The 19,243-nt window shown below is 39.9% G+C and overlaps 1 protein-coding gene across 4 annotated transcripts in view; it reads right to left on the reverse strand.

The window, feature by feature from the left end:
- The window catches only part of BLM (BLM RecQ like helicase), a 106,702-nt gene that overhangs the window by 68,791 nt on the left and 18,668 nt on the right, over nucleotides 1-19,243 (reverse strand). For 3 of the 4 annotated variants that reach the window (XM_009210947.4, XM_021940871.2, XM_009210949.4), the window contains 3 exons: nucleotides 6,174-6,275; nucleotides 3,567-4,267; nucleotides 711-867 (listed from right to left, as the gene is read on the reverse strand). In XM_009210947.4, coding sequence (XP_009209211.2) covers nucleotides 711-867; nucleotides 3,567-4,267; nucleotides 6,174-6,271 — 956 coding nt within the window. In that variant the 5' untranslated portion in view covers nucleotides 6,272-6,275. Of the gene's footprint in view, nucleotides 1-710; nucleotides 868-3,566; nucleotides 4,268-6,173; nucleotides 6,276-19,243 lie in introns of those variants that run through there. The other variant, XM_021940872.2, reaches the window with a different exon arrangement.

The following is a 19,243-nucleotide window of genomic DNA, read 5'->3' on the forward strand; positions in this document are numbered from 1 at the left end:
AAATTGAGTGAATAACAAATACAATGGCCAATTCTATCCTGTAGGATTTTTTTAAAAAGTACTAATGTCCCAGTTCACTTCCCATATAATGGGTTAGCTTTGTGTCACTTCAGGTCAGGTTTGGAAATATAATATTTTCAGAAATATATTCCTTATGTCAAAATCAACTATATAAGGCCAGGCAAGGTGGCTTATGTCTGTAATCCTAGCACTTTGGGAGGTCAATGCGGGAGGATTGCCTGAGCTCAGGGGTTCAAGACCAGCCTAGGCAACATGGCAAAACCTCGTCTTTACTGAAAATACGAAAAATCAGCCAGGCATGGTGGCGTGTGTCTGTAGCTCCAGCTACTTGGGAGGCTGAGGCACAAGAATCACTCGAACCCAGGAGGTTGAGGCTGCAGTGAGACGAGATCACACCACTTCACTCCAGCCTGGGCGACAGAGCGAGATTGTCTCAAAAAAAAAAAAAAAAAATCAACTACATAAAATTGTTTGGAAGGTTCATGTAATTAATCATAATGGGACTTCATCTTTAGAATGCAACCAATTAAATGTATAAATAGAGTTTTTTATTGAGACTTTCACTTGAATGTAAAATAATTACACAAAACACAAAATACTTTTATATAGAAATGATATTATATAACTAAATTAAACTATTTAAAGTATCTCAGAAACAAATAATAATGCTAATTATTTAGCTAGTTTACCTAAGGCATTTTGAAGAGGAATAAGAAGCAGAAATTTCTTCTGGAGAAGGTGGAACAAAATCTATATCATAATCATCATCATCAAATTCAATACATGGAACTTTCTCAGTTGAATGTAATTCAGCTTCTTCCAAATTCTTCTTCTTTTCGCTATTATCTACAGTAAAACAGTTGATAAACATAGATTTGTTAACCACTAATGAGACAGAAAGAACAGGGCATGAGTGCGTAAGAATGAGTGCTTCCAGCAAAAGTGAACAGGCAACCTACAGAATAGGAGAAAATTTTTGCAATCTACTCATCTGACAAAGGGCTAATATCCAGAACCTACAAATAACTCAACCAAATTTACAAGAAAAAAACAAACAACCCCATCAAAAAGTGGGCAAAGGATATGAACAGACACTTCTCAAAAGAAGACATTCATACAGCCAACAGACACATGAAAAAATGCTCATCATCACTCGCCATCAGAGAAATGCAAATCAAAACCACAAAGAGGTACCATCTCACACCCAGTTAGAATGGCGATCATTAAAAAATCAGGAAACAACAGGTGCTGGAGAGGATGTGGAGAAATAGGAACACTTTTACACTGTTAGTGGGACTGTAAACTAGTTCAACCATTGTGGAAAACAGTGTGGTGGTTCCTCAAGGATCTAGAACTAGAAATACCATTTGACCCAACCATCCCATTACTGGGGATATACCCAAAGGATTATAAGTCATGCTGCTATAAAGACACATGCACACGTATGTTTATTGCGGCACTATTCACAATAGCAAAGACTTGGAATCAACCCAAATGTCCATCAGTGACAGACTGGATTAAGAAAATGTGGCACATACACACCATGGAATACTATGCAGCCATAAAAAAGGATGAGTTCGTGTCCTTTGTAGGGACATAGATGCAGCTGGAAACCATCATTCTCAGCAAATTGTCGCAAGAACAGAAAACCAAACACCGCATGTTCTCACTCATAGGTGGGAACTGAACAATGAGATCACCTGGACACCGGAAGGGGAGCATCACACACCGGGTCCTATTGTGGGGAGGGGGTAGGAGGGAGGGATAGCACTAGGAGATATACCTAATGTAAATGACGAGTTAAGGGGTGCAGCACACCAACATGGCACATGTATACATATGTAATAAACCTGCACTTTGTGCACATGTACCCTAGAACTTAAAGTATAATAATAAAAAAAAAAAAGAATGAGTGCTTCTGGCAAGTCACAAACAATCACACCACTTTGTATGGATCCTCTCCCTTCACACACTAATGCTGGCTTATTTATTCATAAATGATTATTATTGAGTCAACTGGATTAAGTCTAGTGAATGCTCGACTGAGGCCAAAGACTTGCTTAGGGATATTCATGTCTGTCTCTGGTTAATTACGAGACACATATTTGGTATCAACGTTTCTAGTTTTCAGCTTTTCACTCATATTTAAATAAGGGTAAAGTGTAACAGATAAGTCTGATAATAAGATAAACATGGCTGCTTGTACAAACCACCTTTACCACAAAGTTTCCTAGTTATTTAAGTCTCTCTTTTGGACTATGGGGGAAAACACAACCCAAATTGTTGCTCTCTATCTTTTAACAAATTTTCCCTTCAGAAACAGAAGCATCATTGATGAGACTATAGTTTTGCTTATTATCAATCACTTTTCAGTGCTCTCTCACCCTAGAGTAACCTTAATGGGATTCAGGTGTTTAACAATTTTACTCTCATATTTGCAACTGCTTCATAAGGTGGTTACTTCCACATGTAGGTAATCTCAATTACTCAATTTTGGACACTTAATAATTACAAGATCTAGCCAGGAAAAACTTTGAATGTAATTTATAATACTTTAATAGTACAACTAGTGTACATTATTCATCAATATTAGGTGGCAACAAGCCATAAAGGAATTACAGTAGAAAGGCTTAGTTTCATTTTCCAATTTACCACTGACCACTATTTAACCTCTATGGATCTTACAACAGCACCCCCCTTTTCCTCAGGAAATATGTGACAAGACCCCGGTGGATGCCTGAAATCTCGGACAGTATCAAACCCTATAAGTACTGTGTGTTTTCCTATACATACATACCTATGATAGAGTTTAATTTATGAATTAAGCACAGCAAAAAGATGAACAATGAAATAGCACAATTATAACAATATTCTGCAATAAAAATTACATGACTATGGTCTCTCGCTCAAAATATCTTACTGTACTGTACTCACCCTTCCTCTTGTAAAGATGTAAGATGATAAAAAATGCCTACATGATGAGATGAAGAGAGGTGAATAATGTAGGCATTGTGATGTAAATGGAAAATCCCAGAAATAAATTAATTCATAAAGTTTCAGTTTCAAGCTGTTTTGAGTAGTGTGATAAAATCTTGCCCCAACCTCATCTGTCCACCTGAGTTGCTGTTAATCACTTAGTAGTGGTCTCAGTTATCAGATTGACTGTCGCGGTATGGCAGGGCTTGTGTTTTCTTAATAATGGTTCCAAAGCACAAGAGAAGATATGCAGTATTTTCAGACCACGGCTGGCTGCGGGTAACTGAAACCTCAGAATGCAAAGCTGTGGACAAGGGGAAACTACTGCATTTTCTTCATGTATAAAATCACAGAGCTATCCTGGAAATTATATTAGCAGAGTAAAACCTTCCATTTCATCAGTATGTCCTGCCTTAGATATGTGGCCAACAGATTATTCAAAAAGCACCACTAAAGACCCTAACAACCTTAAGGACAAAAACCCTGTATATTCATGACTATTCCTAATGGCTAGCTTTGAATAAAAAAGTACAATGAACATACTAAAATGAAGATAAAATAATTGTTACCTCTTTCATCTTCCAAATGAGTTTTCAAAGAGTCACTTTCCTGAGCATCTTCATTTATATGCACTTCACCAATGGGGCCATCATCAATGCAAATCACATCGCTGCTTAACCATTCTGAGTCATCCTTCTGTTCCTTAGTCAAATCTATTTGCTCGCTTTCAGAGAAGGATGGAGGCAAATCAGCCTTTACTGTGTTTGTTGTATAAAGCTGTGCTTTAAAAAAGTTTCTCTTAGCCTTTTTTGATTTCTGAGCAGTGCTTACTCTTACAAAGTGACTTTGGGGTGGTGTAACAAATGCTTTTGAAGTCCCAGAAGTATCAAAGTCATCCATATCATCCCAATCATTGATGGTTCTGAAAGAATCTGGTGAAGAACTAAATTCTAATTTCTTGAGAGCAGTATTCCGGGATTTCTTTACAGTTGGTGTGTTTTGGGTAGTGCATAAAACTTCCTTCGGAGTCTGCAAGAAATCTGGCAATAATGGTTTTGAGCCAACTCTCTGTGTTTGCTGTCCTGCTGGAGCATTTTTAAAGAAGTCCTTGACCCTCTGCTGATTTGTGGTGTCAGGTGGAGGTTCACTGAAGGAAAAGTCTTCGGTAACATTAACATCTTTATTTCTTAATACAGGTGTTTTTGCTACTGACACATTAGTTACAGACACATTGTTATCTGAAGATGTTTTCTTTTTAAAAGTGAAACCTCTGAAAAATAATGGAAAAACTGGATTAGATAGATCCATATTAACAACCCCCCCAACTCTACAAAACTGTAATTTTTAAAACTAATTCACACAGGTTACATTAATTGTATCCCAACTCCAACTGAGCAAAGAATCCATCTCTCTCTTGATTTTAAATTTATCAGGTAACTTAAATTCTATTTGTTCTCTAGTCCTTCCCATTCAGAGGCTAATTATATTTGGCTTTGAGAGTCCATTCCCACTACTTTATTTCTCAGGCTAGTAGTCCTTAGTCAATAGCATCTACAGAGCGGGCTGACAGCATAAATGAAAAAGGGAAGAGGTCGGGCGCAGTGGCTCATGCCTGTAATCTGAGCACTTTGGGAGGCTGAGGCAGGTGGATTGCTTGAGGTCAGGAGTTCGAGACCAGCCTGGCCAACATGGTGAAACCCCATCTCTAATAAAAATACAAAAAATTAGCCGGGCATAGTGGTGTATGCCTAAAGCCCTAGCTACTCAGGAGGCTGAGGCAGGAGAATGGCTTGAACCCAGGAGGTGGAGGTTGCAGTGAGCCAAGACTGTGCCACTGCATTCCAGCCTGGGTGACAGAGCAAGACTGTATCCAAAAAAAAAAAAAAAAAAAGAGAGAGAGAAAGAAAAAGAAAAAGGGAGGAGATTCAAATGTGGCTACTTTTTGCTACTCTGATAAGAATTTTAAGGGGAAAAAGAGTTAAAAACTGCTAACTCTGTTAAAATCTGCAGGATAAGTAAAAGAGGCGGGAATCATGGCTGTCTGCTGGATTTAATGATCTGAAAAGTCAGTGGTGACTTCAAAGCCAGGCACCCCAAACAGAGTCTACAACCTGGTAAAAGCATCACTTATAATATAAATTATTATCAGATATCATTAGGAGTCTGGAGGATAGCTCAGAGGAGAGGCAGAACTGGAGAGCTGTAGTTTCCTTATAAACTGTTGTTCGAAAGGATGTAAAATTATATTAAAATACTTGGCCAGGCGTGGTGGCTCATGCCTGTAATACCAGCACTTTAGGAGGCCAAGGAGGGCAGATCACTTGCAGTCAGGAGTTCAAGACCAGCCTGCCCAACATGGAGAAACCCCATTTCTACTAAAAATATGAAATTAGCCGGGCATGGTGGCGCATGCCCGTAATCCCAGTTACTGGGGAGGCTGAAGCAGAAGAATCGCTTGAACCTGGAAGGCAGAGGTTGTGGTGAGCCAAAATTGCGCCATTGCACTCCAGCCTGGGCAACAAGAGTGAAACTCCGTCTCAAAAAAGTAAAAAAAAAGGCCAAGCATGGTGGCTCATGCATGTAATCCCAGCACTTTGGGAGGCCGAGGTGGGCAGATCATGAGGTCAGGAGATCGAGATCATCCTGGCTAACACAGTGAAACCGTCTCTACTAAAAAGTACAAAAAAAATTAGCTGGGTGTGGTGGTGGGCACCTGTAGTCCCAGCTACTTGGGAGGCTGAGGCAGGAGAATGGCATGCACCCGGGAGGCGGAGCTTGCAGTGAGTTGAGATCGCGCCACTGCACTCCAGCCTGGGCACACAGCAAGACTCTGCCTCAAAAAACAAAACAAAACAAAAACAAAAACAAAAAAACAACAAAAAACCCCACAAAACTTAAAAAACACTTATCTGCCCAAATTTACAAGATTATTCATTTACTCAACAAATCTTTATTGAGCAAATATTATGTGCCAGGAACCATGCAAAGGTGAGACACAATCTCACCTGGTGCTGCTAAAACATACTCTACCATTAATTGACAAAGTGGGAAGATCAATGAATCTCTCAGCTTCATTTCTTCATCTGTACAATGACAGAGTTTAAAGAGAAGATATCTCATGTGTACAATGTGGTAAGTTAGTGCCTATGTGACAGCAAACCAATAAAAACACTTACGAAAATTTTGGTTTTGAAAGACTTAATTTATTATTAAGTGTTCTGGCTGAATGACGTTCTAGTTGCTCCTGTAGATTATTCTGAGGAACAGCAGCCATAATCCTAAAAAGTGAGGGGAAAAAAATTCAGTGAAGTTAGGTATTTTGCATTAATCACAATGTTTATTGAAGGGAGGAAGGATTTGATTCAAACAGGCATTGTTCCAAGTGTGCCCAGAGTAATAGGACTTTGTTGTTTTTTTTGGGTCAATAGACTGTTTTGACATTTACAACTAGTGACACTTGAAATATATAATCTTCAACTAACTGAAGGCTCACTTGAATAACGCAATAACCAGGTTCCCCCTCTCTTCCTCCACAATACTAAAATAAGTACAAAAGACATTAGGGAGGGGATTATTAGGAAAGGGCTTTTAGAAAAATGGGACCTGGCCTAGAAGGATAAACGGAAGCTGGAAGGGAGCGAGATGGGAGGAAATGATCAAAGCACACAGAAAGCCCAAAGAACAAATGAATAACTGAATTCTGTGCAAGGGCAAAATTGGGGAAAGGAGGAACGCCACCACCAATGAGAGCAAAGGTTTACCAGCAAGATACTATGCTTCATAATCATCTAGTTGCAACCTGAAAGAATACGTTTACCAAGCACATTTATATCCCTGGTGTAACAAGCTGTGGTAATGCTGAGCTATAGCCCTCCTCAGCTTAACCACCTTAAAATTACTGGGGCTAAAGGAAGATCCTAGCTGTAATCCATGCATTAAAAAATCCTCACTTTAGCTGATAGTTATAACCCCATAAACCCTTTTCCCTACCTTTACCAGACATCTACTTTTATTATTTTATAGCATATATCTTAGGAGGCAGGGTTAACGCTAGATGATATTTCTAGAAATATGAAGTTTCACATAAGCCATGTTCCACTCATTAACCTATATCTATCAACCATCTTGACTTTAGATAACAGTGAAAAGCAGAATTTAGAAGAAACTAAGTTACACTCAATTGAGAAATCTTCATGTTTATAAGCATGATCATAATACAGCTTTTGTCCCACCTTCTCCAGAAGGAATTATTTCTGCTGCTCTTTCCTCTTTAACCTGCTTTAGGTAATATAGCTAGTTATTTAATAAACATTGAATAATTCACATTGGCATGTGAATTATATCTTAATTGTTACCCCAAAAAAAGTAGATGGAAGGAATAAATCCCTACATACCTATCACCCAGATTCAACACTTGTCAACTCATCCAATATTGTTACAGCTATACATACACCCTGAGTTCCTTACTCCACCATTTTGGAAGGCCACCTCCCAAAATAGTGACATTTAGATTCTGTTATTACTTCTTTCATTCATTAGCAGGAATACTTTTTGTTTGTTTGTTTTCTTTCTGAGACAGGGTATTGATCTGTTGCCTAGGATAGAGCACACTGGCTCAATCACAGCTCACCGCAGCCTCGACCTCCTGGGCTCAAGTGATCCTCCCACCTCAGCTTCCTGAGTATCTGGGACTACAGGTGTACACTACCACAACCCAGTTAATTTTTAGATTTTTAGTAAAGACAGGGTCTCACCATGTCGCCCAGGCCGGTCTTGAACTCCTGTGCTGAAGTCATAATTATCCCACCTCAGCCTGCCAAAGTGCTGGGATTACAGGTGTGAGCCATGCCTAGCCAGCTATAAGACTTTTATCATAAGTTTCAAAATAATGATGCAGTACACTAAAAGCCCATACCTCACTACTATACAGTATATGCACGTGGCTGGCAGCAGCGGCTCATGCCTGTAGTTCCAGCACTTTGGAAGGCTGAGGTGGACGGATTGCTTGAGCCCAGGAGTTTGAGACCAGGCTGGGCAACATGGCAAAACCCTGTCTCTACAAAAACTACAAAAAAATTAGCCTGGCATAATGGTGCAGGCCTGTGGTCCCCGCTACTCAGCAGGTTGAGGTGGGAAGGTTGCTTGAGTTGCAGTGAGCCGAGATTGTGCCACCGCACTCCAGCCTGTGCAACAGAGCAAGACTCTGTTTCAAAAAAAAAAAAAACAAAAAAGAAGTCTACACTTGTATCCCTTAAATATATTAATAATAATAAATAAGAAATGATATTCATTCTTTCACCACCTTCAAATAGTGAATTTTTTTTTCAGTATCATTATGAACTCACGGATTAAACATATTAGGTGTGTTTCAATCCAATACAGTGATCATCCTTATTGATTCTCAAATTGATTCATGTTTTGCCAGTGGGAGTTTTCAGGTGGGCGCTTCAGTCCTTATGACTTAACCTTATGAGTCATTGAGAGCTTCCTTCCTATATGGCATGAAAAGATGTTCCAGGCTTACCTTGTGCATTTTTTTGCACCAGATTTGGAATCAGCCATTTCTTCAAGCATCCCTAATTCTTGTTTTCTTTTTCTTTTTTTGAGACAGGATCTCACTTTGTTGCCCAGGCTGGAGTATAGTGGTGGCTCACTGTAGCCTCTGCCTCCCCAGCTCAAGTGTTCCTCCCACACAGCTGAACCACAGGTGCACACCACTATGCCCCGCTAATTTTTTTGTATTTTTGGTAGAGATGGGGTTTCACCATGTTGCCCAGGCTAGCCTCGAACTCCTGTGCTCAAGGGATCCTCCTGCCTTGGCCTCCCAAAGTGCTGGGATTGCAGGTGTGAGCCACCGCACCCGGCTTCCCTGATTCTTTTTAATGGAAAATATTTTAAGACCTTGATCTCTGCAGTTCCTAGGGCACCTCACCATTTGGAATCCAGTTTAAAAGTATTGATCTTGGCTGGGCACAGTGGCTTATTCCTGTAATCCCAGCACTTTGGGAGGACGAGGTGGGTGGATCACGAGGTCAGGAGATTGAGACCATCCTGGCCAATATGGTGAAACTCCATCTCTACTAAAAATACCAAAATTAGTTGGGCATAGCGGCATGTGCCTGTAATCCCAGTTACTTGGGAAGCTGAGGCAGGAGAACTGCTTGAACCAGAGAGGCGGAGGATGCAGTGAACCAAGATTGCGCCACTGCAATCCAGCCTGGCAACAGAGCTAGACTCCATCTCAATAAATAAATAAATAAATAAATAAATAATAAAATTATTGATCTTTTGTTAAGGTGTCCTCTCTCCAAGGTGCTGTACAATGTGGAAGTCTTTCCCACATTAATAAATGATGTGAAGTGATAAAGAGTGAAGTCAGACTATTGCCTTCTCAGAATTTCAACATCAACAAAGTAGACTACCGACAAGGAGGCGGAGGTACACAGATCTTCAGTCTTATGACACTAAGCAGAACAAAGTGGTCCATGGCATCATTACTTACCCTTTTCTCACATTCCTTCCATAACTTAATTTATTTTTGGATCAAAACTAGTCATGGTATTCTAATAACAGAGATTTCCTACATTACTGCACAGCATGGTTTTATGTTTATTTAGCCATCCCAGGAGAACAATTGTTTGATTAACTATTTTACAACTGTAGTGATTACACTATGGATTCACAGCTAGCATGCAGTCAACCTTAACTCTGAGAGGACCTCTTCCTACTTTTGATATGCACAACTCTTTGGTTATTCCTCTCCAGGTAGCACCCTCCAGCAGAATCACATTCTGAAGTATGGTAATGAGTACATAATTTTCTTACTCAAAATCCTCAGTGGGAATGCTTTTAAGAAGTTGGTGAGGCCGGGCGCGGTGGCTCAAGCCTGTAATCCCAGCACTTTGGGAGGCCGAGACGGGCGGATCACAAGGTCAGGAGATCGAGACCATCCTGGCTAACACGGCGAAACCCCGTCTCTACTAAAAACACAAAAAATTAGCCGGGCGAGGTGGCGGCGCCTGTGGTCCCAGCTACTCGGGAGGCTGAGGCAGGAGAATGGCGGGAACCCGGGAGGCGGAGCTTGCAGTGAGCTGAGATCTGGCCACTGCACTCCAGCCTGGGCGACAGAGCGAGACTCCGTCTCAAAAAAAAAAAAAAAAAAAAAAGAAGTTGGTGAGTACTAAGAACTATAAGGGTGTCTCTTCTGTACATAGTCCATTAAAATATCAATACAATTGTTTGACACAAAAAGAAAATTGTTCACCAACATGCCTGTAGTCTCTGCTACTCAGAAGACTGCGGCAGGAGGACTGTATGAGCCCAGGAGTTCAGGGCTGTAGTGCACTATGATCGCACCTGTAAACAGCCACTGCACTATAGTCTGGGCGACACTGTGAGACCCCATCTCTTAAAAAAAAGTGTTCATTCACAATAACAAAGATCAGTGATAAAGGAGAAAAAATAACTGAAAACAAATAAATTTAGGCTAATGAAGTTTCACAATATTAAAAAAAGGAACAATTTCTGGGTACAATGAGCACTCAGAAACCAAAAAAATAAACCTATGAATTAGAGTGACCACAAAAATCACAAGTTCAATCTGGAAAACGATTAAAATTTTCTCCTACATATATGAAAGAAGCTATCATGCCATTACAAAAGCATATAAATAAGCAGGCCAGGAGCGGTGGCTCACGCCTATAATCCCAGCACTTTGGGAGGCTAAGGCGGGAGAATGGCTTGAGCCCAGGAGTTTGAGACAAGCCTGGGCAACATAGGGAGATCCTGTCTTTAGCCAGGCACGGTGGCACACACCTACAGTCCCAGCTACTCAGGGAGGCTGAGGCGGGAGGATCCCTTGAGCCCAGGAGTTTGAGGCTGCAGTGAGTAATTCTGTGTCACTGCTCCAGCCTGGGTGACAGTGAGACCCTGTGTTTAAAAAAAGTCACAGGAAATGTAAGCTTCAAGCATTACCTTTAAAACTGGCTATTAAGAATTTTTCGGCTGGGCACGGTGGCTCAAGCCTGTAATCCCTCGCCGAGACGGGCGGATCACGAGGTCAGGAGATCAAGACCATCCTGGCTAACACAGTGAAACTCCGTCTCTACTAAAAAATATAAAAAACTAGCCGGGCGAGGTGGCGAGCGCCTGTAGTCCCAGCTACTCGGGAGGCTGAGGCAGGAGAATGGCATAAACCCAGGAGGCGGAGCTTGCAGTGAGCTGAGATCCGGCCACTGCACTCCAGCCTGGGCGCCAGAGCAGAGTCTGTCTCAAAAAAAAAAAAAAAAAAAGAATTTTTCAAGTAGGCTGGGCACAGTGGCTCACACTTGGTATACTAGCACTTCAGGAAGCCAAAGCAGGAGGATCACTTGAGCCCAAGAGTTGGAGGAGCAGCCTGGGCAACAAAGTAAGACCTGTCTCTACAAAAAATACAAAAATTAGCTGGGTGAGGTGGCACGTGCCTGTAGTCCCAGTTACTCAGGAGGCTGAGGTGGGAAGGATCATTTGAGCCCAGGAGGTCGAGGTTTCAGTGAGCCATGATCACCCACTGCACTCCAGCCTGGGCAACAGAGACCCTGTCTCAAAAATAAAAAAAGAATAAAAGTAAACACAATAAACCTTTAAAGAGAGAGAGAGAGAGAGAGAGAGAGACATGGGATGGAGAAAAACATAGTGGAAAAAAAAGAGTGCCTTTTCTTTGAAATAAGTGACACTAAAGTTACTGGTTAGGGATCTATCAAAATTAAGACTAGGTCAAACCTGACTTTTTATTCATTTTGTTGTCAGAGATGGCTATTTCAGTCTATCAAGGGATAGACTGCCAAAAAGACTACTCTAAGACATTCAGTGCCAAGTAACATTTAGATGTTTCTGTTTCCAGTCTTCTGCTAAAAGTGGAGATTTTAGGGGGTGGTTCCTGAAAAACAGAGCGTCGCTCTGTAAGCCTCACTCAGTGACTGTTCAAAGGGGAGGAGTTACTTTCCCTGGGGCAAAGGTGGTGAGTCTAACTAAGAAAAATTAAAAAATCTAATTTTTGTATTTTTTGAAGTTGAGGTATTTATGAACCTCAACTTCATCTTAACTGGGGAACTAGGGCAAGCAACTTTCTGTTCTCTGATAAAATTAAACATCAAACACAATTTCTAAACAAAGAAAGATTTTTGACAGAATTTTATGTCATATGTTCTCTTCGTTCATTGTTTCTCAAACTTCTTGATTCATATATATAGAATCATACAGCTGGGCGCGGTGGCTCAAGCCTGTAATCCCAGCACTTTGGGAGGCTGAGACGGGCGGATCACGAGGTCAGGAGATCGAGACCATCCTGGCTAACACGGTGAAACCCCGTCTCTACTTAAAATACAAAAAAATTAGCCGGGCGAGGTGGCGGCGCCTGTAGTCCCAGCTACTCGGGAGGCTGAGGCAGGAGAATGGCACGAACCCGGGAGGCGGAGCTTGCAGTGAGCGGAGATCGCGCCACTGTACTCCAGCCTGGGTGACAGAGCGAGACTCCGTCTCAAAAAAAAAAAAAAAAAAAAAAAAAAGAATCATACAGTATGTATTATCAATGCATTTTTGAAAAGGCATCTAATAAAACTCAAACCATGTCTAACAAACACATTAAAACACAAAATTACAAGTATTTAAAATCTGGAACCAACAAATACCATATATTTTACACTAGGGGTGAATCCATTAAAAACAACAGCAAAAACAATGTTGTTCTCTCATTTTCACTCCTATATTGGATGCTCTTGCCAATGCAAAAATATTCGAAAAAGAAAATACTAGAAGAGATGAGATTATCATTACATGTAGACAACCTGATTATATACCAAAACAATCCAAAGAAAATCAGTCATAACAATAGATAATTAGAACTTCAGAAAAGTGGTTAAAGATAAATATAGCTATAAATGTAGGATAAATGTAGGGTAAAACTTCAGACCCTTCATAGTTTTTGACTTAATAGATGCACACAGACAGAGAGAGAGAAAACAGATGGAAAATATGAGAAGTTAAGAGACATCGAAGACAGAGTAAGAAAGTCTAACATAAATCTAGCCAGGGTTCCAGAAAGAAGAGAAAATAGGGAAGAATTAATATTTGAAAAGATAACAGCTGGGACTTTCCCAGGACTAATTAAAGACACTAACCTTCAGATTTGAGAAAGCCAAAAAATTCCAAGCAGAGATAAAAAGAAATCCACATCAAAATATATCACTGTGTACCATATGGACAAAAAATTGATTTCTCTTTAGCAAAAATGAAAATCTAAAGACGGTGGAATGATAACTTCAATGTGCTGATAGAAAATAACCCAGAATTATTTTCCCAGAAAAAATATCCTTTACAAATCAAGGGCAGTGAATTGTACACTAGGTTTTTAAAGGTGAATTTCATGGTATATGAATTATATCTCAATAAAGTTGTTATTTTTAAAAAGTAGCTATAATAACAGCAACAGGTAAGTGTTGGCAATGATGTGGGGAAATCAGAACCCTCATACACTGCTGGTAGGATTCTAAAATGGCACAGCGACTTTGGAAAACAGTCAGGCAGTACCTCAAAAAGCAAAACGTAGTCACCATGTGTACTAGTCTATTTTCATACTGCTATGAAGAAATACTGAGAGTGGGTAATTTATAAAGAAAAAGAAGTTTAATGGACTCCGTTCCACATGGCGGGGAAGGCCTCACAATCATGGCAGAAGGCAAAGGAGGGGCAAAGGCACATCTTACATGGTGGCAGGCAAGACAGTGTGTGCAGGGGAACTGCCCTTTATAAAACTACCAGCTCTCGTGAGACTTATTCACTCTCACAAGAACAGCATGGGAAAAACCCACGTTCAATTACCTCCCACGAGGTCCTTCCCATGACACATGGGGATTATGGGAGTCATAATTCAAGATGAGATTTCAGTGGGGACACAGGCAAACCGAATCACCACATAACCCAGCAATTTCACTCCTAGCTATATATGCATGAAGAGTGAAAAATGGGTATTCAAAATAAATACTTGTACACAGATGTTTACAGGAGCATTATTCACAATAGCCAAGTTCAGAAACCACTCAAATGTCCATCAGGTGATGAATGGATAAATAAAATGTGTATATCAACAAAATATTATTTGGCCATATAAAAAATATAGTACTGATAAATGCTACAAAAATGATGAGCCTTGAAACCATTATGTTAAGTGAAAGAATCCAGTCACAAAAGATGAAATAGTATATGATTCCATTTATATGAAATGTATAAGAATAGGCATATCCATGGATACAGTGTAGATTAGTGATTGCCTAAGGTTGGGAAAGATGAGAGGATTTGGGGATGATGGCAAGGGGTATGCAAGTTTCTCTGTGGACTGACGAAAATGTTCTAACATTGATTGTGGTGATGGCTGCATAACTGAATATACTCAAAGCCATTGGATTGTACAGTTTATGGGTGAATTTTATATGTGTAATGTACTTCAATAGACCTGTCATTCAGGTAGGCCACAGTAGCTCATGCCTGTAATCCCAGCCCTTTGGGAGGCTGAGGTGGGGGGATCGCTTGAGCCCAGGAGTTGGAGAGCAGCCTGGGCAACATGGTGAAACCCCTCATCTACCAAAAATACAAAAGATTAGCCAGGAATGATGGTGCATGCCTATTGACCCAGCTACTTGGGAAGCTGAGGTAGGAGAACAGCTCAATCAGGAGGTCAAGGCTGCAGTGAGCTGTGATTGCACCACTACACTCTAGCCTGGGCAACAGAGCAAGACCCTGTCTCAAAAAAATCACAAATACTAATTTAAAAACAATACAGCTGTTATTTAAAAAGCAACAAGAAATAAAGACACTTCCAGATTATCAAAAAAACAAGTTTGTCATCAGCTGACTCATACAGTATGGGAATCATACTATATTCACACTGTAAGTGGAATCACACAGTATATGCCTTTTTGGGACTGGCTTATTTCACTCAGCACAATGTCCTCAAGCTTCATCTGTGTTATGAGACATGTGTCAGAATTTCCTTCCTTTTTTGTGCAGTGGCAAGATCAGAGCTCGCTGCAGCCTCAAACTCCTGAGCTCTAATGATCCTCCTACCTCTGCCTCCAGAGTAGCTGGGATTACAGGTGTGAGTCACCATGAGAGGCTCCTTCCTTTTTTATTATTATTATATATTTTTTGAGGTGGAGTCTTGCTCTATTGCCCAGGCTGGAGTGCAGTGGCGCAATCTCAGCTCACTGCCACCTCCGCCTCCCAGGTTCAAGTGATTCTCCTGCCTGAGCCTCCTGAATAGCTGGGATTACAAGTGCCTGCCATCAAGCCCAGATAATTTTTGTTTTGTATTTTTAGTAGAGACAGGGTTTCACCATGTTGGCCAGACTGGTCTTGAACTTGTGACCTCATGATCCACCTGTCTCGGCCTCCCAAAGTGCTGGGATTACAAGTGTGAGCCACTGCGCCTGGCTGCTCCTTCCTTTTTAAGGCTGAATAATATCTAACTGTAGATACATACCACATTTGCTTATCCATTCAAGGACATTAGAGTTGCTTCCACCTTTTAGCTATTGTGAATAATGCTGTTATGAACATGGGTGTACAAATATATTTTTGAGAATTGCTGAATCATATGGTAATTTATTTTTAATTTTTAAGGAACCACCATACTGTTTTCCACAGTGGTTGCACCACTTCACATTGCTATAAATAATGCACAGGGCTTCCCATTTTTCCACATCCTAATTTCTCCACATCCTCAGCAACACTTGTTATTTTCTGGTTGTTTTGTTTTGTAACAGGCATTCTAACAGGTGTGAGGTCTTATCTCCTGGATTTGATTTGCCTTTCTCTAATGATTAGTGATAATGGGCATCATTTGCTTATTGGTCATTTGTATATCTTCTTTGGGGAAGTGTCTATTCAAATCCTTTCTCCATTTTCTAAATGGGTTATTTGTCAAGCTGTATGAGTTTTTTTTTTTTTTTTTTTTTGGAGACAGGGTCTCACTCTGTCACCCAGGCTGGAGTGCACCAGCTAATAGCTGCCTTGACCTCCTGGGCTCAAGTGATCCTCCCACCTCAGCCTCCTGAGTAGCTGGGACCACAGCAGTGTACCACCACACCTGGCAAATTTTTAAATTTTTTGTACAGACAGGGTTTCACTATGTTGCTTAGGCTGGTCTCCAACTTCTAGGCTCAAGAAATTCTCCTGTCTTGGCAGCCTCCCAAAGTGCTGAGGAAGAATTCTTTATATATTCTGGGTATTAACCCTTTATCAAATATATCATTAATTGGAAGAGTTTGAGGAAAACTGGGGTTAATTCTTCTTTAAATATTGGTTAGAAATGACCAGTGAGGCCATCTGGCCCTGAGCTTTTCTTTGTTGGGTGATTCCTGATTACTAACTGAATCTCCTTACTAGTTATAGGTCTGTTCAGATTTTCTGTTTCTTCATGATTCTGTCTTGGTGGTTATGTATTTTGAGGAATTTATCCATTTCTTTTATGTTATCAAATTTGTTGGCATACATTTGCTCACAGTATTCTCTTATAAATCTTTTTACTTCTGTAAATCAGTTATAATGTCCCCGTGTTCACTTCTGATTTCAGTAATTTTTCTTATTTTTTCTTAGTCCATCTGGCTAAAGTTTTATCAATTTTTTTATCACTTCAAAGAATCAATTCTGTTTTGTCAATTTCTCTGCTGCTTTTCTATTCTTGTTTTGTTTATCTCTGCCCTAATATTTATTATTTTCTTGTTTCTGCTAGCTTTGGGTTTGGTTTGTTCTTTTTACAGTTCCTTTAAGTGTAAAGTTAAGTTGTTGATTTCGGATCTTTCTTTTTTAATGTAAGCATTTGTAGCTATAAATTTCCTTCCTAGTACTGCTTTCAGTGTATTCCATGAGTTTTGGCACGTTGTGTTTTCGTTTTCATTTGTCTCAAGATATACTCTAATGTCTCTTGTTTTCTTCTTTAACCCATTGGTTCCTCTGCCCTTCCCATCAGGCACTTTCTTACTACCTGGCACAACATTCATGGTCTTCCTGTACTTTCCCTGCTTCAGCCATAGAATCACCATTTCCCCAAATAGCCTTCATTTATTTTAATGAGGAAAAATATTTAAAATCTAAGACCTGGCCATTAGATATGATCTGCTACTTGCATATCATTGCTCCTAGGCCCTTTTAGTAGACAGATCTAGGAAATATAAACACTTTTATCTATTTCTGTATCTACATCTATACATCCATTGATGTAACCATCTATCTTAAAACTCATAGAAAAAAAACCATCATATATTTATTCATTTATTTAATCTGAAACTACAGGAAGTAATTTCAAATTGCTACACTCCTGTCACTAAAAAAACAAAACAAACCTAGGCCGGGCGCGGTGGCTCAAGCCTGTAATCCCAGCACTTTGGGAGGCCGAGACGGGCAGATCACGAGGTCAGGAGATCAAGACCATCCTGGCTAACCCGGTGAAACCCCGTCTCTACTAAAAAATACAAAAAACTAGCCGGGCGAGGTGGCGAGCGCCTGTAGTCCCAGCTACTCGGGAGGCTGAGGCAGGAGAATGGCGTAAACCCGGCAGGCGGAGCTTGCAGTGAGCTGAGATCCGGCTACTGCACTCCAGCCTGGGCGACAGAGTGAGACTCCGTCTCAAAACAAAACAAAACAAAACAAAACAAACCTACTAAAAAGAGTTCAAAATGCAGTTGCATTTCTTTCTTTAGATTAAGGGTACATAATTAAAGTACTATATTCAAAAGTTACTTGATTGGTTATCCCTACTTCACCTTCAGGGTGATTACATTCATCATTTGAAATACATTAGTTTGTGTTTGTACTGTTCTTGTGGATTTGATTTTTGAATATATAAAACATTTACATAGTTCTAAAAGTTAAAACTACATAAAAGACTGTTTTTCCCACAGAGAAGTGTTCTTCCCACTCCATCCTTTGCCATCTACCTCCTGTGGGTTATCGATTTCAATAATTTCTGATTTATCTTTCCTGTTTTTCTTTTTGCAAAATAAGCAGATATTAGTCTCTTTCCCTTCTTTCTTACATAAAAAATAGCACACTGTATGTACACTTTCCATTCATATGTTAGAAATCACTCTATACCCGTTTGTAAAGATTTTCCTCATTTTTCTTCACAGCTGTACAGGACTCCGTTGTGTAGATATTTATCAACAAATTTCCTGTATGGACATTTGAAGTATTCTCCGATATTTTACAATTACAAATAATGCTGCAACAAATAACTTTGTGCATTCATATTTCCCTACTGTTGAAAACGTAAGGCCGATATTTTACAATTACAAATAATGCTGCAACAAATAACTTTGTGCATTCATATTTCCCTACTGTTGAAAACGTAAGGCTGGGATGACATGGTGGCTCACACCTGTCATCTCAGCAATTTGGAAGGCAGCAACGGGACTGCTTGAGTCCAGGAGTTCAAGACCAGCCTGGGCAACATGGTGAGACTCTGTCTCTATAAAAATTTTTTTAAATTAGTAAGGCGTGATGGCATGCACTTGTGGTCCCAGTTACTCCAGAAGCCAAGGTGGAATCAATTGAGCCTGGGAGTCTGAGGCTGCAGTGAGCCAAGATCACACTACTGCACTTCAGTTTGGGTAACAGAGCAAGACCCTGTCTCAAAAAAAAAAAAAAAAAAAAAAAAAAAGAAAAGAAAAGAAAGAAAGAAAGAAAAGAAAATGTATCTTTAGGGAATATTCCTACAAGTGGAATGGCTGGGTCAAAGGGCAAATGCATGTGTAGTCTGCTGGACTGCCAAATTCTCCCTCAAAGGGGGTTTTACAAGTTTGCATTCCTCACAGCCTCACCAATGGGGCTTCTTGTGAAGCTTTCTAATTAGTGCAGAGCTGATAGGTGAGAAGTGGTATTTCAGTGCAGCTTTAAATTTATACTACCTATTTTAGGTGAAATTGAATATTTTCTTCATATATTTAACAGAGACACTTTATTCTATTTTTAAATATTTTTAAAAAATTGTATCTGCTCATGTATTCTGCCTTTTTAATCCAATTTTGGTATTTTTTTCTCTCAATTTAGACTAGGGATAGTAGGCCTTTAAAACGTATTTTGCAAATATTTTTTCCTGGTTTCTCATCTATCTTTTAAATTTGCTTATGGTGTTTTTCATTTTTGTAATCAAGAATTTGCTTTTCAATGTAGCCAATTCTTCCCCCCTCTTTTATTGCCTTTCCCCACATTCAGG

Source organism: Papio anubis, chromosome 7 (genome assembly GCF_008728515.1).
Source record: "Papio anubis isolate 15944 chromosome 7, Panubis1.0, whole genome shotgun sequence".
NCBI lineage: Eukaryota > Metazoa > Chordata > Mammalia > Primates > Cercopithecidae > Papio > Papio anubis.